General features: G+C 41.1%; 1 protein-coding gene across 3 annotated transcripts in view; it reads right to left on the reverse strand.

The window, feature by feature from the left end:
- Nucleotides 1–26730, reverse strand: part of OSBPL2 (oxysterol binding protein like 2) — a 66914-nt gene that overhangs the window by 6936 nt on the left and 33248 nt on the right. For 2 of the 3 annotated variants that reach the window (XM_081011345.1, XM_081011344.1), the window contains 8 exons: nt 9717–9852; nt 8369–8444; nt 7414–7548; nt 6603–6700; nt 4756–4938; nt 2828–2935; nt 1353–1442; nt 610–733 (listed from right to left, as the gene is read on the reverse strand). In XM_081011345.1, the coding sequence (XP_080867471.1) occupies nt 610–733; nt 1353–1442; nt 2828–2935; nt 4756–4938; nt 6603–6700; nt 7414–7548; nt 8369–8444; nt 9717–9852 (950 nt within the window). Of the gene's footprint in view, nt 1–609; nt 734–1352; nt 1443–2827; nt 2936–4755; nt 4939–6602; nt 6701–7413; nt 7549–8368; nt 8445–9716; nt 9853–24552; nt 24678–26730 lie in introns of those variants that run through there. The other variant, XM_081011343.1, reaches the window with a different exon arrangement.

Raw genomic sequence — 26730 nt, forward strand, 5'->3', positions numbered from 1 at the left:
AAGAACCGTATGTAAACTGAGGCCCAAGAATGGGCCCCTCTCAAAATAACAGGTAGTAACTCCCAAAACACAAATACATCAAGAAAGGAGATTGGATATTGGTACATTAAAATCTAGCTCTTGATCCCAGGAGATTTACAATCCACAGAGTACAGAAGAAGCGGGAGACAAAATGAAAACCTGAGATTGTTCACAGAGGGGCTCTATTAAAGGGTTTATTATATGCCCAAACAGAAAAAGTCGCAGAACAGCATAGCCTCAATTTACAGCTTTACAGCTAAAAAACCCCAACGCATCAGTAGCATTCTCATTTTTAACAATCTAATGTGAAGATGATAAGATGTGATTAAACTTGGACAGCAGCTTCTCCTAATGCTCATTCCAGGCAGATACTGAAGTCTGTGGGAGTTCACAAAACACTTTAATTTGGAAGATCTGGACCCTTGTCACAAAGATAATCAAGTATAAGCTTTACTCAGTCCACCTAATACTGCATCAGTTTGGTTCCTTCCAATGTTTCCTTTTTGAGGAACACCTCATTTAAGTAGAAGAGTTTAAGTTTAAGAGTTTAAGTCCTCCTCCTGCCATCACAACATCAACAAACATTACCGGCTTTGGTTTCCTCTGGTCACCACCTCTCCTCTCGTTCTTCTTGTAGTTTTCATAAGTGGAAGGATCAACACACCACAAACATTCTGTCCATTTGCCATAGATCACTGCAAGTTTCTTCTTACTGTTTATTTTGAAAAATAATAACACTGAACATAACTAAAGCCCAGACTGTATTTAGTTCAGACCAAACTATGAGCAGAACTGCATGTTACTTTCAGCAAGGAGCTGCTGCTAAAAATGACACCCTATTGAGCTCACTGTTGCTCCTCTGTAACATGGAAGACGAGTCACTTGCATCTCAATATCATCAAAAAGTGTATTTATCCTTCCCACCATCAGAAGGCAACAAATGGGTGTGTGTGTGTGGAAATGAACAATATGATACCACCAGGACACAGGAAGTGATCAAAACAATTGCAGGGGAAAGAGAGCAATACGAGGGTGTGTTTTTTGTAGAGTTCAACTTGAACTTCCACTCTAAGATTATTTCTTCTGGTAAAATAAAATAAGGGAAGGGAATATTGCAGGTTTACTAAGCAACCTTATATTTACATTTTCCACCCAGGATGTCAGTAACATATTCTTCAAACAAATGTTTATTACAGAAGCTTGATTTACATCAGCTTCTGTGGCCAGGTATGTCTGCATACTCCCTCTCAAATTTTCCTCTAGCCGAGCTCAAACTAGAGTAGGACAACTGAGCTCAATCCCTGAACACGTAAACAAGCACGTAGACTTACTTTTTGTCCTGAATGTAGCCCTCTATTCTGTGAAGCTCTTTCCCAAACAGACCGCATGGTTTAAAGTTAAGGATACATTTATCTCCAGTACTGCAAAAGGAAAACAAAGTGTAGTTAACAGATTAATTCCTTGGTGTTGAATCCTCACAAAGTTCTTGTAAAAGCCTTCTGCCTGATACCAGCACGATTTTGGTAGTCACTGTGTTGGGATCACTACAACCATACATGCAGAGTTTCAACAACAGGTTTAAGATACAATGTCATGCTGTACAAGTAAAAAGGAAAGTGGAAGGATGGAAAGGTATGCATGTACAAGAGGGATTGTGGCTGCTGTCTTGTGAAAAATGGCAACAGATCTCCGTTGCTCCCCCTGGGCATGAATTTCAACTCCATGACATTTAAGTCATCGTCTGAAGGTTTGGTACAAGAGCTATTAAAAGGGAAATATAAGCAAAGAAGAGTGCACCAAACTTTCAGGCTTCTTTATGAATGACAGGAAGCTTATAACTGGGTCTGGGAGCCACATTCTCCTTTCGCCAACTCTCTGGGGGCTGCATCCCAGCGGTGGGTGTGGTCACCCCACTCTCTCTCACCCACCTACATACTGGACACACCAACACCACAAGCTGCTCCTCGGAAGATCCATGCACATTAGCCAAGGAATGCAAGGTCCTTTCGGCTCATCAAATGGTCCATCTGACAATGGTATAGGGGATAATCTGCTTCCTCATTAGGGCACTGGGCTCCACCCTTCCCAGTGCTAGGTTAATTTTAATTTTTTTACCCACTGCTGCAAAAGTCAGTGGCATCGTGGGGGCCAAAAAATATTTGCTTGAGAGGTTGGACCCCACATAAAAATCCATACAGGCGAAATTGTCAAGGAGGTAATGCTCAGAAAAAAAATTCCAGCAGAAGCAGATCACAGACACGGACCTCCAAATTAGCAACAAATCTTTCAAACACAGGAACATCTCTACCAAACACAAAGGAGATAATAGCACACACCCATTCAAATCATTATCACTTAACTGCTCCCCAAGTGACCAGAAGAAAACTGGACTTCATTACAATTGTGCCACTTAATGGAGCTAGAAGTATTTTATTTTAATTCATTAATCTATACATACTGTAAGATAGGAGTACAGTGGTACCTCGGGTTAAGAACTTAATTCGTTCCGGAGGTCCGTTCTTAACCTGAAACTGTTCTTAACCTGAAGCACCACTTTAGCTAATGGGGCCTCCTGCTGCTGCCGCACCGCTGCAGCACGATTTCTGTTCTCATCCTGAAGCAAAGTTCTTAACCTGAAGCACTATTTCTGGGTTAGCGGAGTTTGTAACCTGAAGCGTATGTAACCCGAGGTACCACTGTACTCTGTTCCACTTTCCAGTTTTTAAATGACACATAGTGGCAAAAATTGAGTTCCGTGAAGGTAAAGAGTTGGGAATACAAATGAAATAAAATAAATAAAGGATACCTGTGATTTATAATTTCTACTGTTCCATACTGTTCTATCCAGAGATGGCCAATAATTACATTATGTACACAGCAAGTAGGATTAGTCCATGTGTAAGCTTCATTATGTCTGTGGGGGAGAGAAGAAAGGCCTATCAGATACCAGGGACGCTAAAAGCAGAGAATCTGAAAAGAGAATCCAAGCACTCCGGATCATTTTCCAATGAACAGCTCCTGTTTTTGTAGCGGTCTCTGCAATGTTCACCCTCAGTCATTGTAATTGTGCCATGTTCTGAACAGATGGAAGGCGAATAAGCAATTGAATGAAAGAAAAGAGGCTTGTTTGAAGTTCCTTAATAATCTGAATATGTGGGTAGTATCTGCTGAGAGCCGTTGCTAAAAGAAGCTTGAGTTAAATCAGCAGACAGAAATGATTATTTCTGCTAAGGTGTTTATCGCCGGTGTCTTGCACTTCTGTCAAATCTCTCTCTTTTCTACTACTAAAAGCTCTTGAAGCATGTTAAATGTAATCAACATGCAATTTCACCTCTAAACATGCAGTAATTGAATTCAAGATCTCATAATTTTACACCAAGTTACATATTATGAACATAACAGCAGTTTAGATACCCATTTAGATGACAGACATCACTACTTGTGAGGACAATCAAGAGCAGGTAGGTGGCAAGGAGAAAGAATTCTTAATTCTTTCCTCCCATGCCTTTCCCATTTTCAATATCTCCACCTGCAAGATTTACCCTCCTGGGTTCCGAAATGCACGTTAATTTAAAACTGCGTGATGCATTGAGGGGACAGTATGGAATGAGGAAAGGGTTAACCACCCCCTCATCACTTCCTAGTCCCTTCACTGGAAGCACCTTTTCGTAATCTAAAATGGACTCATGGGCTACTGTTACATGCATTTGATTGTATGTGCAGTGTGGACCTTTGATACTGAGGAATATGCCTCCAAAATGGTGCAACAACATTCTGAGAAACTGGCAAATTGCCTGCCCTGGGCAGGGGTGCTTTTGGTTGCAGCTTTGTCACTGGAGGCCCAGGTAGCCTCCGTGACTAGAAGCAACTTTTATCAGCTATGCCTGGTGCAATAGCTTCAATAATTCCTGGACTAGGAGAGCCTGAACACACACACACACACACACACACACACACACAATGTGTGTGTGAAAGATCAATAAATATGGCTGGAATATTGATTTCAGCAACAACATACAGGTAGCATGTGAGGGTTTAAATCTGAGTATTGAATGCTTAAACTGTAAAACGTGCTCTTGAGACAAATAGATTTCTGTACAGAAATACTTGCTGTTTGGCTCTTAAGCTCGTCTATATTTTCTATTTTGACTTTAGCTATTACATAAAGTATCATTTCTAAATTCTGTTTTCCATGTATGTCAAGCATCTCAGTAGTTTATTATCTTTTGTATCCCAGCAGTGCTCAGACTTATCTGTTTGTCCTTTGTATTTTCTTATTGATATTCAACAAAGCAAACCACCAAACTGTTAAATCAATTGATGCCTATTTTGAACCAGTTGTTATCCAAGTCCAGGACAGCGATAACTTTGTGTCATCCATAATACAGCAGAGCTCTTGATCACATATCTCATAACAGTTTAAGAAGCAGAAGAATTCACTTTCTTTGTTTCAATAAATGCCAACTGCCTAAGGGTTGAGGAGTAGGGAATGAGGCCCAAATGTTGAAGTCATGTGATTGTGTCATCATCTGCAGAAATCTCAACCAATTCACACACTGTAATTTATGTATATGTGTTTCATCTCCTAGTACACTGCAAAAAAACCCTCAAATTACCTAAGCTCAACTACTCACAGGCCTATGCAAACCAGAGAAAGATCACAATATACTATGCATTTACATGAGACAGTTTGGAGGTCATACATAGGTAACAAGAGAAAATATATATACATACTTTAGGAGTTCCAATGTTATTGTTCCCCGTGGCTCTGCTTCTACACTCTTCCCCCAGAACTTCAGTTTAGGGTAAATTGATCCGTGAAAAATGAAGTCTTGGTTTAAGCCTTCTGAATAAAAAGCACTGATAGGTGGGTGATGACTGACTTGTTCAGAAATAAACCTAAATCCTAAATCCTCCCTACAAAGAAGAAAAGGCAATGATCAGTATAAATGAGACAGAATACCAGTTCTGAATTACTGCTGTACAATCCAACTGCTCTCCCCTACAACAGCTGGAAATAACTCTGCCCCACTACCCATGTTACTTATTAGTAGATAAACCTTTTTAAGCACTGTGATGAGGTAGATACTTGAGTATTAAGTACCAATATCATCACCAGCAAACTATACAATACCATTAATACAACAAAAACATGTCTACATGGGAATTTATGGCATTCTTGGCTTGGCACTTGAATATAAAACAACACAACGTACTATCACATACACAGGCAAATATTTTGGGCGGTATTGCACCCTGCCAATCAGAGTTCACTGAGTGGGCCCGGTGTGACATCCTGAAGAGCCGAATGCCCTCTGAACATTGAGGGGGCCAGCCTCCCTCTAAAAAACATAGGGGGCTCCGAAACTGCCTTTGCCCCTAGGAGCTGGGACATGCAAGGATTTTTGCTTGAGCAATGGGACTTTCTCCCTTATCTCTTACCCCCACCACCAAGGTGTGGAGCACAACAATGGATACAACCCCTTTCATTTGGTTTTCCACACCCTTCATCCATGTTTATCCACACCATCAGCTAAACAATGTAGTGCTAGAGAAGCCTGCGTGTAGTCAACATGGGGACTGGGATTTCAAAAATCCCCCACTCCAGAGCCCATACAGAAATGCCATAAAAGGACAGTAAAGATTCCAGTAGGAGATTATGGTGTAGTTCATAAGCAGCCCCAATAGTCTGGGGCCCTCCTGAGCACCCTCTTTATACCTCAAGAAAATCTTCTTAACATTCATATTTTGCACAATTTCTAAACAATTAGATGGCTGGTCAAACAGCATATCTGATACAGATCAGAGAGTTTTGGCTAACATTTGAAATAGTTTACATTAACAAAGACCAAGCAGACTTTACACTCCTAGAAAAACCCATTTTGTTCAAGCCAGTTGGAATGTGTACCGTATTTTTCGCCCTATAGGACGCACTTTTTCCCCTCCAAAAATGAAGGGGAAATGTGTGTGCGTCCTATGGGGCGAATGCAGGCTTTCGCTGAAGCCTGGAGAGCGAGAGGGGTCGGTGCGCACCGACCCCTCTCACTCTCCAGGCTTCAGAAAGCTCTGCGCAACCCTCGGGAGACCGGCGCCACTTCGCGCTCGCCTCCCGAGGGTTGCGCAGAGCTGCCTGCAGTCCCGGGGTGAGCGCAGCTCCGCGCAGCCATCGGGAGCGGGGCGCGAAGTCGCGCCCGCCTCCCGATGGCTGCGCAGAGCTGCCTGCAGTCCCGGGGCGAGCACAGCTCTGCGCAGCCATCGGGAGCGGGGCGCGAAGTCGCGCCTGCCTCCCGATGGCTGTGCAGAGCTGCCTGCATTCCGAAGCCTGGGGAGACCGGCCCGACTTACCGCTGGCGTCCCTAGGCTTGCAGATAGCAGGCTGTTCTCGGGGCTGGATCGGGGGAAGCTCGGGCTTCCCCCGCGCCAGCCCCGCGCCTGGGGGGGGGAATAATTTTTTTTTCCTTTATTTCCCCCCCCCCCCCAAAAAAACTAGGTGCGTCCTATGGGGCAGTGCGCCCTATGGGGCGAAAAATACGGTATATCTCAAAGGAAAAACAAGACTCTGACAAAGTTGGTATTCTCACCTGATTAATTCGTATGTTTCTCCAAGAAGAGGGTTAAAGGGTTTGCCAGTTCTCTCCCACTGAGAGGCTACAGCAGAAACTGCAAAAGCAGCAACAGCCTGCAAAAAGCATAGTGGTAAGGAATCTTAATGTAAAACAAAAGGCAATCCCAAATGGGCAATTATGATTTTTATATGCTGTAATAACTTTTCCTTTACTATTCTCAAATGGTGTTTAAATGTTCCCTAAACAAAAAAGACCAATTGCTTCTGGAGATGCAATCTTCTCTCTAAGCCACAGGTGAGGAACCTCTTCCAGCTGGACCTTTTGCTTCCCCAAGTGTCAAGAGTTTGATCCAATTTGACAAGTGGATGGGGCCACCAACTGGTTCATCACCTGGTGTCACCATGAATTAGGTGCATTTAACCTCTATATTTGTAAGAGTTTTTAGTGCTGTGAGGATAGTCATGTCTAAATTATGAGTGCTAAAATTGTTGGGGTTTAATAAAGCAAAAAGATCCTTTACGGGATTTTAATTTCTATACTGTTACCTCTGGGATCTGGTATTCTGCCATTTAGCTCAGTTCGTGACAGATTTACAATAATTTTGAAAAGGTGCTGCTTCTGCAATGGTTGAGTGACCTGAACATAAAACCTTTTCATGATACTTACTGCAAATTGCTAAACACTCAAATAAGCAACTTATTAGGACAGTCATATAAGCTTGCTTCCTATAAGCCCCCACAACTCTCTACGTAGGCAGGCAGCCAGCCATCTTAAATGCACGATGGAAAGAATTTGAAGGACAAAGCTGCATGATAGCTAACATTACCTGCATTCTTTCTACCGAGTTTGAATGACTGCATGCTTTATTAATGAGGTATGTGTGTTCCATATATTCTGTTATCCGCTGGAGGAAGCTCAAGGGTTCATTGAAGGCAATGGGCATGGTTATCTTAGACAGCTCCTAAACAGTACAAGAGAAAATGCATACAATATGAATAAGAAACAAGGGCTTGAGCAACTATGATAAAATGCAGAGGCATGGTGTATAATGGAGCATGAGACATCAGCTAAAAATCACTGTCAGCCTCCTACTAAAGCAGCAGATATACAGAGAATGTGGTTAAAACAAAATTTAGAAAGCTTGCACTATCACAATAAGCATTCACGCCCCAGATGTCTAGTCATGTGTGCTAATGGCAAGAAAACACAAAAAGGTAAAAGAAATATTATTGTTAAATATCACCTGCTAGCTTGCCTCTCAATGCTGGGTAACTGTCTACATTAGGCAATTCATGGGACTGATCCACAGTAACAGACCAGTATCTTCAAAATATGGAATTATAATTACAGATACATAAATAATGTAATGTGAAAGCATAGTCTGAGGAAATATTTCAAATGTGTGCTCAACACGGAGCAATACATTAAGGATTTAATTTGTATCAGGACTACCTACCAAATCGTCACAAAAATCATTTAAAGAAAAAGATTGAAACTTTTAAAAAAAGACTTTAAAAGGTGGGGAATAAGAGAGAAAAGAGGAAAAATTAGCAATTAGGACCAGAAGAGTCAAAGTGCTGCTATTTCATTTACAAAACTATTTTTGTACTTCAGCATGGATAACAGAACAAGCCAATTTCACTCTTTGCTTTCTGCATTGTACCACAACAGTTCTGGTACTTCTATTTTGCATCTGCAAACTTGACCTTTGCCCTCACTAAGCAATGCAAATTTTATCAAAAGCATCAGGTAAACTACATCAGTATGTGACAGTAACTCACCAGTCCAATGCATTTTTTTAAGATACTCCAGATACTGAAATCACTCCTAGTGAACATTGGTGCAGGTAATGATGTTCTGTAGAGGGGTGGGGGGGAAAGAGAATAGCAGGTTAAAACCACTACTGAACTCTTTTTGGTAAAAGCATCCATCTGCAACTGTCACTTCTAAGTCCCAACAATGTAGTCCTTACTCATGCAGAACTCCAATCAATTATACAGGATTCCAGCACTTTGTCAAAACCACACAACTTTATGATGTTGCAAGAACAATCTTCTCACTGCTTACATGCATTTTTAAATACACCCAGAGGGAAAGACAAAGAAACTGATTCTAAGATTGTGATCTTAGGTATATCTACTTGAAATGAAAGATCCATTCAAAAGAATGAGACTGACGTACAAGTAAAATAAATGCAGGTTCTAGAACTAGTATTAACCATGCAGAAGAAAGCAAGAGAAAGTCTTGACAGTGAAATTAGGCTGACAAGGTCACCTGACTGCATTAGACTAGAATATGAGCACTCTATTTGAACTAAAGCTAACAGGCAGCAATCTAACCAAGGCCACTCCAGGCCAGTTCACATGACGTGGCAGCCTTGAGTTCTCACTTGCTTACATATGGCAAGTAACAAGTGCCTGTACACAACCAAGTGAGTCATCCCCATTTTATTTAGTCAAGGAGATTAAACAAACATACAAAACTTCATTTTGCTGCTTTCCAAAAGATGTGACTCCCCCATCTTCAATTTATCCATAGTGTTCTCAAGTGATGATGTGGGAGACAGCCTTTAAAACCAACAGTTGCTGCTAGTTTTGTTATTGCTGCTGTTGTTATAAGCTGCTTTGTTTTCCTCTTTTCAAAAATAATTAGGTCAAAGTTTTAGAGAGAGAATTATTTTTGTTAAAAACAACCAAACAGAAATGTTTCAGGCTGCAGTACCACCCACAAGTAAGCTAGCTTCTGCTTCCCTTCCCTATCATAATTCTTAGAAGCGTTTCCTTAAGTTGTGTATATACAGTGGTACCTCCGGTTGCACACAGGATCCGTTCTGGAGCTCCGGTCGGATCCTGAGGAATTCACAACTGGAGATGCCTGTTCTGCACATGCCCGCGGTACAGCAATTTTGCGCGTGACGAAACCCAGAAAAATACTTCCGGGTTTGCCACATTCGCGTCCTGAAGGATACGCAACCAGAGGTGTGCGTATCCAGAGGTACCACTGTAGATGTATTTAAGCCTCTCTTCCCAGGAAGTGGCAAGGTTGCTTAATGGATGTCCAAACAAAAGAACCTGCTATGATTTGCATGAACCAGATAGTAATTGCTGTTAGGCCTGCTTTGGAAAATACCTGTGTTTCTTGATTCCATTCTCTTGCACTGGTCCATCGCCATTGTGTCTTCCAGTTCTATTACTTTGGTGGGCATCCACATCGACTTTATGAATTGCTTCTGAAAACTCCCCTGAAGAATTATCAGAATCAAAGCCTGTGTAAATGAAGTGCAAAAATTTGTCTCTAACTAGGAACTAGTAAAGGCAAGGATGCTAAAGGCACGATCAATTTGAATAATACAAAGCACATGTATTTCTTCAAAATGCTGGCATCTTATTTTACTAAGCTAGTACCCAACTGATTTGTGTTATAGTCACTAATGCAATTAACCCAAGTGTGGGGTATGTGTGTACATGCATGGCTGGAATAACTAAATTTTACTTTACTCCAATATGAAAGAGTGTGCATTTGAAACATTCCAAGCTACCTCTTGTGCTTGATTAATCCCCCTCCCTCATAACTACCCGTACTTCTGCCAATCAGCTACAATGGCCAGCTGGCTTACACACACAAAATATATTTTATTGGGAGGATAGTCATTCTGAGCAGAGAGCAAGCTTGGTATTCTAGAACAGTGTTTTTCAACCTTTTTTTGGGAAAAGGCACACTTGTTTCATGAAAAAAATCACGAGGCACACCACCATAAGAAAATGTTAAAAAATTTAACTCTGTGCCTATATTGACTATATATAAAGTAATTCTCTTGAATAGGAATCAAACACAAAGAAAGTATTTTATAATTACTTTATTATGAAATAGTAAGTAAACAGAAATATGAAAAATTATAAAATACTTTATTCAGTGTGCAACCTGGGCCTGTTTGGCTGAACACAAAGCTGATATTCTGGCTGGAATCGAAGAAAGACACACACGTAGCTCTTCGTCAACAGCTCTCAGTCTCTCTCTGTATTTAGTTTTTATAGAAATCATGCTTGAAAAGCTCATCTCACACAGATATGTAGTGGAAAATGGGAGCAATGTCAAAAGAGCTTTGTTTGCCAGAAGGGGGAACTCCTTGGCAGTATCCAACCAAAAACTGTCCAAAGGTAGATCAGCAAATCTTAGCTTGAAACCACGATTTTGTCTCAGTTCAGTTAGTTCCTCCTGCTCCTGTAAAGTCATGTCCTTTCCACCAACTGATGCTGAGCTATAAGGGTCCCTAACCCAGTCAAGGCATTCAGTGGAGACCGAAGAGAAATAAAATGACAACTTCTCCAGTCCTCCTGGTGACTCGAGTCGCAACGTCTTCTTCTCTCCGCTGCTGCGCACACTGTGCTCGGGCCGGAAGGAAGTCGGAAGATGATGTCCTACTGTGATAGGTCCAGGCTGGAGTCTGGACCAATCACAGCCCGGACATCAGAAAAGTAGAGGGTGTCCCCCTGAGGAGCACCAATCGGCGCCCCTGCTGGCCGAGGGTGGGGTCAAACCCCCCCCATACCCAGGACACAGTCCGGCGCCCGCCTAGTGGGCGAAAATTTGAATTTATTATTTTTTTAAATCTTTCGAATTTTTCAATTTTTCCCACGGCACACCAGGCAACATCTCGCGGCACACTAGTGTGCTGCGGAACAGTGGTTGAAAAACACTGTTCTAGAACACAGATGGGCAGTCGTTGGCCCAGACGCTGTATGCAACCCTGCCCTTATTTGATGCAGAACCCAACATCTCCTGAAGCTGTCTCATTCTTCCTCTGTATTCCTCCCTCCATCCTTGTTTGGCCTGGCTTTTTAAAGAACCACTTCCCCCTTTCAATGTAGTTTCAGAAAAAGTTGAAGGGGCAGACTTAGGGAAAAGATGTCCCCTCCGCACATGAGCTGTCTGAGAACAAACTGGTAAACTATATGTATTATACATAACGACTTGCTTTACTAAGAAATAAATAAATCCTCAGTATACACATTTAAGAGTAATCCCATCAACCCAATAGGGCTTAATTCTGAGTAGACTTGCACACATGTAAGCAAGGAGAGAAATGTCAAATAGTGCCCCAAGATAACAACATCATCCCTGATGTGAAGTAAGTGGCAGCACTTCATGTCTGCTCCACCACATCACTGTTAAAAGGAAAGTCTGGAGTTTGTAGCAATACTGTGGCTGAGATGGACATGCAACTTTCCTGATTTTGCACTGATCATATCAATATGGACTTCCTGGGGAGCCAATGTTCCTTAGAATTAATTCTGGCTCCTAAAAGTTGAGATATTTTCCCCAACACTGTCCATGAGTGACTAAAAGTAAAGTAGCCCAAACTAATCCTAATTCCACATATATGCTGATGGGTGCTGAAATGACAGTGATTGCCCAGGAACAAGACCTTCAGTGCATAAGAGACAGCTCAATGAAGATGTTGACCCAGTGCATGGCAGATGTGAAAACGACAAATGCCACACTAGGGATCATTGGGTGTGGGGATAAAATAAAGCTGCAAATACATAATGTCATTATGCAAAGCTATGCTGCAACCACGTTTGAAATATTGTGTACAATCCTGGTCATCTGCCTCAAAAAGGATTTTATAGAAATGGGAAAGGTTCATAAAAAAAGGAACCAAAATGATCAAGAAGATGGAGAATTCTCAATGAGGAACAGTTACAACATTTGGGGCATAATTTCAATGAACTGTTCCACAGGGCGGGTGCCACTACCGAGAAGGCCCTCTTCCTGGTTTTCTGCAACTTCACTTCCCTCACTGAGAGAAGTGAAGCTGCAGGGAACCAGGAAAAGGGCATTCCTAGCAGTGGAACCCGCCCTGTGGAACACCCTGCCATCAGATATCAATGAGATAAAGAACTACACAACTTTTAGAAGACATCTGAAGGCAGCCCTCTATGGGGAAGTTTTTGAATGTTTGATGTTTTATTATATTTTTATATTTTGCTGGAAGCCATAGAGAGTGGCTGGGGAAATCCAGCCAGATAGGCGGGGTATTATTATTATTATTATTATTATTATTATCTCTAAAGTGTTTAGGAAAAAGTCAAAAAGGATATTATAAAGGTGTACAATGTATGTACACAATGTGTGCACAATGTATGCACAATGTGAACAAATTAGACAGCAAAAAAACACCATGTCTCTTAAAATACTAGAACTTGGGTAAATCCAACGAGGCTGAATGTTGAAAGATTTGAAACAGACAAAAAGAGCTAATTCTGCACACAGTATATAGTTAAACTCTAGAATATGCTAGCACAAGAGGTAGTGATGGGTCTCCAACCTGGATGGCTTTAACAGAGGATTAGACAAATTCAGGTATGAGAAGGCTACTAATGGCTGCTAGCCACAATGGCTTTGTTCTACTTACACAGTTGGAGACAGAATGCGTCTGAATACCAGTTTCTGAAAAGGCAAGTGGGGAAAGTGCTCTTGCACTCAAATCCTTCTTGCAGGCTTCCCATGGGCATTTGGCTGGGCACTGTGAGAACAGGATGCTGAACTAGACAGGTGTTTGGCTTAATAAAGTAGGGCTTTTGTTATGATCTTATGATAAGACAGACTGGATCACATGTTTAAAGGTTAGTATAATCCTCCCTAGCTATCCTTTGAGCCAGGGGTCAGCAAACTTTTTCAGCACTGTCCCTCAGACCTTGTGGGGGGCCGGACTATATGGGGGGGGTGAACAAATTCCTATGCCCCACAAATAACCCAGAGGTACATTTTAAATAAAAGCACACATTCTAGTCATGTAAAAACACCAGACAGGCCCCACAAATAATCCAGAAATGCATTTTAAATAAAAGGACACATTCTACACATGTAAAAACACACTGATACCCGGAATGTCCCTGGGCCGGATTTAGAAGGCGATTGGGCCAGATCTGGCCCCCAGGCCTTAGTTTGCCTACCCATGAGCTATACATTAGCACTGGGTGTGGAAATAACCAAGGCTGGCATTAAAAGCCAACAATCAAAGTTTAATGCAGTATACTTCCAAGAATATTCCCCAAGCTATTGCCAAAAACAACACAATTGCATCAAATCAAAAACTCAGAAATGCATTTTCCTTTTCAAATGTCTTTCTTGGCATAGAACATGTAAACAAAACTGAATTGCTTAGAATTTGTTCTTTTCTTAACAAAAATATTCTCCCTACCCAAGAATATTCTGTAAACTGCATAAGTGACAGCATTCTGAAATGAAGTTTCCTATTAATATATTCTACCAATTAACCCTATTCTCTCCCCTTCCCCACTTTGCACCCCCTTCCAAGTTTAGGGAAGACTGAGATACAGGATCTCATCCTTTGTCGACAATGGACATTTGACCCTTCTAGCATTTTACCTGGAGAGAATCTGGCAACAGATATAGGCATTCACTCCTAAACAGACAAATAAGCAGACTCATGTACTCGTGTAATTCTTTCATTCACTCATCTGGCAGAGAAGCATATGTTAAAGTTGTCACTGCAGTGATAGTCAACATAGGCAGTGATCTATTAAGAAGCCAGTCTAGGCTGACTGATATATCTGCAAGCACAGTGGAAGCCTGGAATCCAGGCAGCACAAATGCAGTGTGCACTGCTAAAGTTCCAGTATGACTAGTGTCCTGTGTGCTACCAAAAAGTGAGAAGACATGCATGTGCTTTCCATTAGTATAGAACTAAGGAATGACTTTCCTCACTAGTGGATGTCAGGAAAACATGTTTTCAGGATGCAGCTTCTGGGCCAATCTACCACCCCTCTATGATCCACACAAGAAATCCACAAGTGAGCAACCTATACAAGCTTTCAATGATGAATCTGGAAAACTGAACTATAGATATGTGCTAATACAGTTTAATAGGCAAGAAGAGCAGCCACTGGAAAAGTGTGATAGAAGTGTATTATGTAGCACTCTTAAGTGACCAGAAGATACTTTGGTCATACCTTTACCTTGATAGAATAAAAATGTCATGGCTCTTTACAGCACACTAGTTGAGCATAAAATGATTTGAAGGTTTGATATGCAGGGCATAGTAGATGCTGCAAGTTCCATAGTTAAGAACCACAAGAATAGGAAATATACCTCCCCACTGACTTTATACATCAACTCATAATGTAGGGTGGGTTTGAAACAAAGCCTATAGAGGTTCTAAACACTACCCATGTCAACAGAATTACAAACCTATTCAGCATTGGTAGAGAGATCCAACCACAGAAACCAACACAAAAATTCAGCAGAACACTTCTTGTGAAATCTGGACAATAATAAAGATTAAAATATACCCCGTAATCAACTTTTTCTAAAATGTCCTTTTCAATTTCTTCCATCGTTTTGATTAATGTACTGATCTCTCTATCAAATCCAGGCAGGTTGTAATTCAACTGAACATTAGCTGGTCATGCAGAAAGTATCACACACTCACTGTGTGCTCCTTTCTTCTTGTTGTGTGGGATTGCTGCAGCTTCTAAGGGCCATTCCATTCCATGATAGAAAAATGAAGTTCACTCTTTAAAGGTGTACAGTCAACTAAAAAAACCGCAGCCAACTGTAGATTCTTGATGTGTATGCCTATACAACATACACATCACAGAACACACAGAGCACATTCATGTCTTGTATTTTTAGGTGTACATTTTAAATGTAAGGTGTAAAGCTCCCTAATGACTTTATTTTAAAAACAACAACCTTGTATTGGTCTGAATAAATGCCACCCCCCCAATAAAAATCTGGCTTCTAAAAACCTTAGTGCAGCCTCTAACTGTGTAGAGAACCTTTCATTTAAGATATCTCATTTTACAGTTGCGGCCTATGTTCAAGGGTGGCTTATATTCGGCCCAATATGTACTGTATTTGTTTGTTACAAAAAACGAGCAGCTGCATCTCAAGAGACAGCCGCTAAAAGCTTGGTAAAGCATGTGTTAACTGTTTCATCAATGCAGCATCACAGTCTTACATAAATATTATGACACTGAAGGTTAACCCATGAGTAAGAATGTTGAGATTTGCTATGTGCACTATCATTTAGGCATTGGAAAAGGTAGCATTAGTCTTCAATAATGAACTCCTATAGCAACTGATGATTTGGGTTAGAAATCTACAGCCACGTATCGTGGGAAAGAGAGAACAAACATACTGTAAAAGTTGCCACAAAAATCACATATTGATTTGCCGTCATTTCCCTGTTGTTGTTGTTTTAAAAAGACCACAAACAACCTTACCAGCCTTTGCAAAAAAACAGATTTGGGATTCAGATCATACACAGTAATTTGCTCTAAATTATAGGCCAACTCCTATAAAAGCCAGTGGTGATTGGTATCCTGCTGAAAGTCAACAGGAACTCCATTTACTCTGCAATGATTTGATAGGCCCAGGATTTGCTCTTTCAACATCCTACTTTTTTCCTGCTTACAAGAAGGGATAAGATATTTATCTGAGACAATGAGCACAGTAAGTGGAAGATATACTTCAATGAAGAAATGATCCATGCCATTATGTTTGGTGCCAATACAACTACATCACTACCCACGATTAAAGGTAAAGGTAAAGGTACCCCTGACCATTAGGTCCAGTCGTGGACGACTCTGGGGTTGCGCGTTCATCTCACTCTATAGGTCGAGGGAACCGGTGTTTGTCCGCAGACAGCTTCCGTGTCATGTGGCCAGCATGACTAAGCCGCTTCTGGTGAACCAGAACAGCGCACGGAAATGCTGTTTACCTTCCCGCCAGAGCAGTACCTATTTATCTACTTGCACTTGACATGCTTTTGAACTGCTAGGTGGGAAGCTGGGACCAAACAAAGGGAGCTCACCCCGTTGCGGGGATTCGAACTGCCGACCGTCCGATCGGCAAGCCCCAGTCTCTGTGGTTTAGACCACAGCGCCACCCGCACCCAAGATTAGGAGCAACCTAATAAAAAAACACATTCAATATCTTCTACTGACCACAGGGCAGAATAATCTGTTAATGAAATCGTAAGGAGCCAAATTTTCCATGTTGCTTAAGTAGGATCAGGTCGGAAGTAAGGACATAACCTATTGGTAGTTAACACAGTACTGGGTTGTTTGCCCAGGGTCAATAAATAATATATTGTGTGATGTGCCACGTGTTTTAAAGAAATGGGGCAGGTGGTTGATATTACTAACCTATCCATGTAGTTTGCATTAGCTAGAGCCACAAGGAAAACCAATACAATCAAATGTAGTATCTGACTAGGCTTGGACTGGTTTTCACTTTGTGTGTTGTTACTTGGGTCTAGCCACCTAAAAGGGGCTCCATTTAGAAAAAGAGAGATAACATGTTTCAGACCCCATCAGAAGCACAACCCACTGATTCTACACAATGAATTACTAAGATTATAAAAGAGGTTTTCAAACTGTCCTCTTTCAAGGAATCATTTCACACAGAGTTGATTGGCAAGAACTCCTTGCATTACAATGGATTCTGGGCAGGGTGGCCAGATGAAAAAGAAGACAGGCTGCACCTGCTGAAATTATACCTTCTCAATATCTATTGTCTCCCCACACCCCCAGTCTGGCCACCTAAGTTCTGAGGCATGTTTAAGCATGCAGAATCAGTTCACACTGAATGATGATCAGAGGCCTATTCAACCTCATCACTCTGTGTGTGTAAACTCAAAGTGTATCGCAGGCTATATAGCACTTTGCTGTGATTGGCCATTGTAGGGGAAGATTGTGAGAAATGGGAAAGCTGTCTTTCAGGGATGATTGTCCACTGTTTCTGATGTTCTCAGTGAGGAACTTGAGTAAGCTTCTGAGAAATCTAGAGTTCCCTAGAACGCAGTTCAAAAAACAAAGATAAAGCATAAAGCAACACGTACTACATGGGTAAAATAAAATTTAAAGGCCTATCTTCCTTTTTTAGTGTGTGTCATATATGCTGGTGGTACATAATGGAACCAGGGCCCTACTCTTGACAATATCAATACTAAAGTTGGGTCTAACCAACAAAATAATATTGTCTGAATACTGATTTTTTAAAAAAAATGTTGTTGTTTTTTTAAATTTGTCTTGTTACTTCAGAATCTAACTCTGACTGAATATATGGATCTTAAAAACCTATTTTAGAAAAAGCAAGTTTATGGTATCATAAGCATATACAAACACGGTACAATCACATCATTGTACACCTGGAAATCTATAATCTCTGCACAGGACTAACTGCTGCCATGGCTGCTCAATAGAGAATTTGGGTAATGTGGAGAAAAACACTAACCCAAACAATATCTGGATTTAGCAAGAATGTGACCAGCTCAAAAGATCATATTCACAGAATTTCTGCACACAAACAGTTTAGCTACTGCTTCACGTGTTTTAAAGCATCTGTAACATGCATAAGCAATGTGAGGAGGGATCTGCTTTTTCTGCTTCAGTATACTTAAATAGATGCAAAATTAAAAGCAAAGTACAGCACCAGCACACAATACATCTGGAACAAAACGCTGCTGGAAAAGCATTAACATATCAGCTTTACTTTTCTTTTTAATGTATAGTATTGCCCTGAGCCCTCTTAATACAGCAGGATACAAAAGCAGACAGCCAACATAAGCTAGAGCAGTGTTTCCCAACCTTGGGCCACCAGTTACTTTTGGACTACAACTCCCATCATCCCTAGCTAGCAATACCAGCGGTCAGGGATGGTGGGAAATGTAGTCCGAAAACAGCTAGAGACCAAAGGTTGGGAAACACTGAGCTAGAGGATGGACTGTTGGACTGAGGATATGCAGACCTCAGTTCAAATCCTGACTAAAAGCCGTGAACCTCACTTTGCATCAGTCACATACAGTCAACTAAATTACCTCAAACAACTGTTGTGAAGACAGATAGTGTAACTGTTGTGCTCAGTGTTACTGAGAAGTCTGGTTTAGTTGGGATTCTGTACATGCCCTGTAGACCCTCCAAGTAATTAAGCGCACGTTAGCCTAGTGCAGGGATGTCCAACACATCAATCACGATCTACTGGTCGATCCCTGCGAGGTTTTGGTCGATCGCTGGCCCCCTTCCGGCCCCACCCCCTCTCCCTGTTCTGTAACATTATTGTTACAGAAGGGAAGAGTTTAGAAACGGAGGCTGTTATCTGGCCAGTGATCGTAAGGTTAGTGGCTGCTGCTGTTCCTCCCTCAGAAGAGCTGCAAAAAAATCCCTAACCCCCCCCCCACACACACACTTTGACCTGAACCCCTAAAAAACGGGGGTAGATTTTAATTTTGAAAGTAGATGGCCACCCCTGGCCTAGTGCAAAGTCCTCAGTGGTGTACAATGATCTCCAGATTAAGGCACCCAAATTTAGCCTCTGTGAATACACATCATTTGTGTGCAGAGTGCCCATTCAGTACACCAGTGGAGTGTGTCAGTGGAACAGAAAAACACCAGACAGTTCTTTATGCTGGTCAGTGACCAAAATAAAGTTTGATACAGACAGTTCTAGGTAGGGTCAGTGCCTTTACTGACAGTGTAATGCAAAGGTACAACCTACAAAGGTTATTTATTTTCCTACATTTTTAGTCCATTATTTCTGCAAGAAATTCAAGAGAGCGTGTCTTGTTACATTCCCTGCTCCCCTTTATTCTCACAGCAATCCTGGGAAATAGTGCAAACTGCACACAGTGACTTTTGTAACTAAACCAAGCAGAATTTGAACCTCAGTTTCCCTGGTCCAAGTCCAACACTTTATCCACCCACCATGTTTTCCCCACCACAACCTCACCAATGCAACATTTTAGATTTTTGTGACCACGTAAAGCTTACTTTTTCCTTTTCTTTCCCCTCTATTTAACTTACAAGGGGAAAAATAACCACATACTGAAACAGAGGTAACAGGTGGTGTGATCCTGTTCTATTATTTCTTGGTGCAACTGCTAAAGGTGATGTCACTCATTAATCCACACTGCTGAATCAGAGCATTCCCATAAGTGTAATTACCTAATGATAATCAGATCCCAAGGTTTCATAACACCTAATTTGGGAACAATAATAGTAGTGTTCATGGGGAGCTTGGGTGATTAATCTGAAGAGCTACTTTTAGCACATGTGTCAAACACATGAGAGGCACTCTCAAATGTGCTGTACAAAACAATAGCAAGTCTTTAACTGCCGATTCAAACAAGATACAAAGTTAAGAAGAAATGTTAAAAGCTGTGTATGCTTGTGAAGATAGGATCACACAACCAAGAAAGAGCTGTAAGAATGATCTGTAAGGTTTTACTAGGACTTTAGATCCTGGGCATCATAAAAAAATTGGTGCAATGTTTTCAAATATCCTTTTAATAAAACTTCCAGAAGGGTAGGTGTGTTATTCTGTTGCAACAAACAGAGAGTCTTGTGGCACCTAAAAATCTAACAAATTTAATATGGCAAGGGTCACCAACATGGCATCCACAGCCACCAGTTTGCCCACCAGTACCTCCTATTGTGCTTGAGAAAGGAGTTTAAAAATATTCCCACAAAAATCCACATTGTCCCAGCTACACTGAACATGCCTTCTTAAACCATGCTGACATTTAACTGGACCTGAGCATTATATGCCCACCCTTCCACCTATTATTTCATTTTTATTTTACAAAATTTATACACCGCTTGATTACAGTAAAACTTCTAAGTGGTCTACAAAAAATATTAAAATTATAAAAAACCCAATTTAAAACATTTGAAAATAACTAAAATTAAGAGTAAAAAATATTCAAAAATGACTGTATATGTTTCTGGATAGGTTTCCCTAAACAAAAAAGTTTGCCTAACGAAAAAGCAGGCACTGAAAAGAGTACAGCGAAGGCACCTGCCTGATGGCAGGAAATTTCAAAGTGTAGGTGCTACCACACTTTCTTAGAACTGTGGAATGAGTATTATGTGGCAGCTGTAACAGCACCAGCTCTGCAGATGAAAGCAGTCAACTGGGCACATATTAGGTAAGGTGAACCCACAAGTAAACGATTCCTAAGCCATTAGGGACTCTACATACCAACAGTTACCACTCTGAACTTGATCTGGTAACAAATCAGCAAGTGATGCAGATCTCAGGAGCAGAGGGGATATATGCTGATAGGGTCTCACTCTTGTCAGTAATTGCACTGCACCATCCTGTATTAACTGTAGTTTCCAGGTCTAGCATAAGGGGAGCTCCACAGAAAGTGCACTGCAGTAATTCAATCTTGAAGTCACCAGGTTCCTGAACTACTGTGGCCATGCCCTCCGGGTCCTGGAAAGGCTGAAGTTGTTGTACTAAGCACAGCTGGTAAAAAGCACTTCTAGCCACTGGTTACTTGGGTCTCCAGTGACATAGCTAGATTTTGAAGCATGCCTGCTCCTTCAGGGAGAATGCAAGCCCACACAAAACAACAAATTGACCAGTTTTTCAGACATAGGAACTACTTGTCCACAGTGCCTCCAGGATTCAAGCTAGGCTTATTTTCCCCTCACCCATCACACCACTGCATCTCAGGTACAGTGGTACCTCGGGTTACAGATGCTTCAGGTTACAGATGCTTCAGGGTACAGACTCCGCTAACCCAAAAATAGTACCTCGGGTTACGAACTTTGCTTCAGGATAAGAACAGAAATCATGTGGCGGCAGCAGGAGGCCCCATTAGCTAAAGTGGTACCTCAGGTTAAGAACAGTTTCAGGTTAAGAATGGACCTCCGAACGAATTAAGTTCTTAACCCAAATGTTAAGAGTGAAACAAATCAAGAGTGTCACTGATAGCATCTTGCCCTAAAACACCTGCTCTATATGACTGCTCTATATAGATATTAATTAGAACTGGAGATAAAATAGTGCTTTGCAGGACCCCATGACATAATTACCGGGGGGCGGGGGCCGCTAAAGGCACTCTCCTAATGCTACTCTCTGGACCTGGACCAGATTCACTATAGCACAGTGCCCCCAATTCCTATTCTATGGAGCTGGTCCAGGAAGATGTATGGTCATATACTTTTGTAAACTTGACTATTATTATTATTATTATTATTATTATTATTATTATACATAATAATAACTAAATAAATATACAGACATTTAATACACTGGCCCCAAAGCCTGGCAACCACCATTGACAGTGCTACCGTAATAAACTTATAATAATAATAATAATAATAATAATAATAATAATATCTTTATTGTCATTGCCCCCTTCGGGGACAACGAAATTAATTGACTGCTCCATAAAAACACTAATTAATCAATACAGTATAATACAGCAATGGAGATTAGATGACTTTCAAAGTCCGGGCTTCCCATTCAGGGCCGAGATCGCTCTGGGGAAGAAGCTGTTCTTAAGACGGCTCGTTCTTGTCTTCATCGTCCTGTATCTCCGTCCCGACGGCAAGAGCTCGAAGAGACAGTGACTGGGATGCGATGGATCTTTTACTATGTCCAGTGCCTTCCTATGGCACCTTGTGGCATAAATCTGCTCTAAGGTGGAGAGTGGGCAGCCAACAATGCTCTCTGCTGCCTTAACAACCCTGCACAACCCCATCCTGTCCCGGGTAGTACAGCTTCCGTACCACACACATAAGCCATAAGTGAGCACGCTCTCAATGGCACAGTGATAGAAGGCAAGCAGCAGTTTCTGCGGAAGATGGTTTTTCCTTAGTATTCTCGAAAAGTACAGTCTCTGCTGCGCCTTCTTCACAAGCCCCCTTGTGTTGACACTCCAGGACAGATCCTCTTGTAATTCAATGCCCAAAAATCTGAACGTTGTTACCCTCTCCACACAGACCCCATCAATCAAAAGTGGCTGGACGTTGCTCTTCTGTCTCCTGAAGTCCACCACAAGCTCCTTTGTCTTCCTTGTATTTATGAGCAAGTTGTTAGCTCTGCACCACTCTGTCAGCCGCTCCACCTCATCTCTATAATCCGTTTCACCCTCCCTTTCAGGGATGAGCCCAATCACAGTGGTGTCATCTGCAAATTTGACAACCCTATTACTAGGGTGAGTAGCGACACAATCGTACGTGTAGAGAATATAAAGGAGCGAACTGAGTACGCATCCCTGTGGTGTTCCTATGTTAGTCTTGAGCATATTAGAGGTATAAGGGCCCAACCGAACCCTCTGTGGGCGGTCTGACAAAAAGTCCAATATCCACCCACAAAGTGATAACGGAAGCCCCAGATCTTCCAGTTTAGACATCAGACGTTGTGGTAGAATGGTATTAAATGCAGCGCTGAAATCTAAAAAAAGCAGTCTGGCATAACCCCCCCGCTGCTCCAAATGTGCAAGGATGGCACGGAGGGCAATCGCCACAGCGTCCTCTGTCGATCTTTTCGTTTTATAAGCAAATTGGAATGTGTCCAGTCCCTCTGGTAGGCAAGCAATGACATAATTTTGTACCAGCTTTTCAAAGCACTTCATGATTATAGGTGTGAGTGCTACTGGACGAAAATCATTCAGATCTTCCGGGTTAGATTTTTTTGCTATTGGAACGATAATAGAGGACTTTAGGCAGGATGGAACAATAGCCTGGGCTAGGGATCGATTTAAAATCCCAGTGAAAACTCCTGCTAGTTGATCTGCACAGTCTCTCAATACCCTTCCAGCTACCCCATCTGGCCCTGTGGCCTTCCTTGGGTTGATTCCCTTCAACACCTTCCTCATCTCTTCTTTTTCCACAGAGACTACTGCATTCCTTTGTACGGATGATGGTAATGGTGGTGATGATGGCAAAGCCTTCACAGGGAGTGGTGGTGGTGTTGGTAAAGCCTCAGCAGGTGTTGCTGCAGATGTTACTTCAAAACGGGCAAAAAAGGCATTCAAATCCTCTGCGAGGGATGCCCCTCCCTCGTCTGCCAGGGAGTCCTTGGATTTATACCCTGTTTTGTAAACTAGAGTCCACATTATCAGATATTTATTTAGTTATTATTATGTATAATGCATACACATTCCGATTTAAAAGTTGGTAAACATATTCCATACCAAAACTCCAGTCTATGGGCATAGCCAAGGGAGGCAGGGGGAAAAACTGCCCCCAAATCAAAGAAATAAAAATACTTGACCAATTGCATCACAGATAACTCAGTTCTGCCCCACCCCCCAAATAAATCCTGGCTACACCCATGCTCTAGTCAGGTGAGCTCAAGATGAATGAGTAAATTGGCAGCAGCTACATAAACTTAGCTAACTGAAAATAATCAGATAAAATGCCAGTTACCAATAACTACCAACTTAGCCAAGATGAGTTATTTTTACACCAAAGCAGGATATTGCCTAAATTTCAAAAACAAACTTTGGATGTTACAGTTTGTTTTTCATTTTGTTGAAGGATTTAATTCCAAAGCTTACTTATACTGAACTGTAAAAAAGAAAGCTATGTACAACACCATATACTTAAGCACATTTTACCCCTGAATAATATTTGGCACTATGGCTTACCTTTCACAAATATAAAATCCTCAGCATCCTCAACAAACTACAGGTTCCAGGATTTGAAGAGTATGTGTTTTAAATGTATGGCATGTACACAGAACAGTGAAGAAAGACTGTGAGCATGATGAAAAAGTCAGGCTATTTCATAGCTAGAAACCTTATAGTAGATTTTTTTTAAAAAAGAAACATATACAGACATCACATAAAAAAAAAAACCTGAATCCATGGAATATGCAAACTGGAAAATGCTGGTCACTTGCAATTCCCAAAGCACCAGCTGGGCCTACTTAGGAAAGAGCATTGCTACTTATCTTAAGTTGGCACTATTGTTACACCTCTTCAGGAATATTTTGGGAGACTAGATAGAGAAAACAGAGCAGAAACGGTTTTGTTTCTTGAGAGGCTTATCAACCATGACTAGGAGGACATTATTTAACTCCTTAACTTCATAATAATGAACTTGTATGAACTTCATAATACAAAGATACAAGAAAAGTTTAATAGCTTTTAAGAATGGATGAACTTCACCATAAGAAAAAGAGAGAAAAGGTGACTTACTAGCAAATTTGTTTTTAGATGTCTTCTTCCTCTTCCACATCCTGTAAAGTAAACCTAGCTCCTCCTGACTAATCTCCACCTCCTTGAAATCCCAGAGGCAAACTACAGCCTGCGTCAGAATACAAAAGGAATAAGGCCGCCCTTTTTACATGTAACCATTTACATAAGTGTCAGGTAAGCATGTCAGTAAGATGGAGGCTGAATCATAGAAAATCAAACCAGGAATCTTTAGAACAGGGCAACTAAGAAGCAAACCATATAGAAGAATCACCACAGTGAAAGGTGAATCCTTCATAGGCTGTTTGTCTCAAGTCACAACACACTGAAGACAAATATTTTTCAACAGATAAAATGTTAAAATCTTCCACACAAGATATGCCTTCTACTAATTATAATGCAACACATTTGGAATGCAAAATATGTAGAAGCCTACAAGTCATCAACAGAAGGATCTATCCTTGAAAAATGTGGCATAACAGGAAACAAAAAAAAGGTATGTGCCATTTGGCTATATAGGTTATATACCTGAGTTTCTAACACTGGCTACAGCTATCCCTCACAATAACCAATACCAAGGTTCTATTGATTTTTTTTAATGCTTTATTGAAATTAAAAGGAAACAACAAACAAAATTTTTCCAGAAAAAAGAAAAGAAAACAGTAATATTTGTTACATCATATCACAATAAGTTCTTGCATTTCTAACGACTTCCCATCACCCCATCTTGCATCTACCACTTAATCTATCTAGGGCATTGTTTGTTTTCATTTTCTTTTGTTAATTTTCAGCAGTAATATATTCTCTTATAATTATCCATCATACCACAGAAGTCATATTATTACAATAGTCCTTAAGATATTTTTGTACATGTCCCATTTTCTAATAAATGTTTGATCGATGTGACCTCTCAGTTTCTATGTCATTTTTGCCAACTCGGCGTATTCTAGCAGTTTACTTTGCCACTCCAGTTCAGTCGGAATTTTCTCTCCTTTCCAATTCTTACAGATTAGGTTCATACTGATAGGACCCCTAAGGCTTTCCAGTTCTGTAGGCCAAACACACTCAATTTAATCAGCTTTTTCATGTTACACAGCTTTTTAGACGTAGGACGCTGCCTTATACCAAGTCAGAGCCTTTGCAAACTACTTCAGTCTTGTCAGTCTGCCTATGCTGCACACTCTCCAGGCTTTCAAATGGAAGTCTTTTCCCAGCCCTACCTGGAAATGCCAAGGACTGAACCTAGGACCTTCAGCATTCAAAGCCGATGCTCCACTCCTGAGACAAATTATGACCCCAACCCTTGAGTAGTATTTTAACTCTGAAGTCTTTCTCAATTTGAAAGGTCCTTCTTGAAACATGGCACTCAAAAGCTAACTCAGACCTTCAAGCATTGTACAGAATTGTATCAACCTGTAATACCACATGCCAACTCATGTGGGGTTGTTATTAACTACAACCCCACAAATATCTGGTCAATTACTAGCTATTTAATCATCATCTTCCATCTTATATACATGGCTCCTCTACATCCCCGTTCAATGCCATTTTATTCCTAAATAGTAAGCCAGAACTAAATGGTACAACTCAGCAATCTGAGCTAGGGCTTAGCTAAGATTGTGCAGTTGGTACACAGAAAGACATGAACAGAATTGTGTATAAAAGGAGAGGTGTCAAATAAATGAATTCAACGTAACAAAATAAATAAATAGAAGCTTACATATCTCTCATGGTTGCCTCATGCAACAAACAAACCAGGATCTAGAGAAACTTGACCTGAAATGTTTAATGAGTCAACCATCAAAGATTAACTCATCTACTCAGTAATAGCTCCAACCAGTTAGAAACCAGGTAGAAACTAATCTCCACCTAGAAACTCAAGCACAAGATGTGTTCCATAAGCAACTGGGTGCCTCCCTGCTTGCTTTTATACATAATGCCATTCCCTTATAGGCAATATTAGGAAGAGCTGCCACAACATAAAACTGAGCCTCATGAAAAGTGAAATCGCGTATATTTGAAACACCATTGGAAAAGCCTGAAAACACCCTGTTCTGCCCCTTTTTGAGACATTTTTGGGGCACTTCCGAGTTTGGCGCAATGTGTGTTTGTACTAGACACACCTAAAAGGGCTGCTACCTGTAACAGAGAAACAAAAGTGTGGAAAGGTTATATGAAGGG

Source organism: Podarcis pityusensis (assembly GCF_964106645.2).
Source record: "Podarcis pityusensis genome assembly, chromosome: 6".
Taxonomy (NCBI): Eukaryota; Metazoa; Chordata; class Lepidosauria; order Squamata; family Lacertidae; genus Podarcis; species Podarcis pityusensis.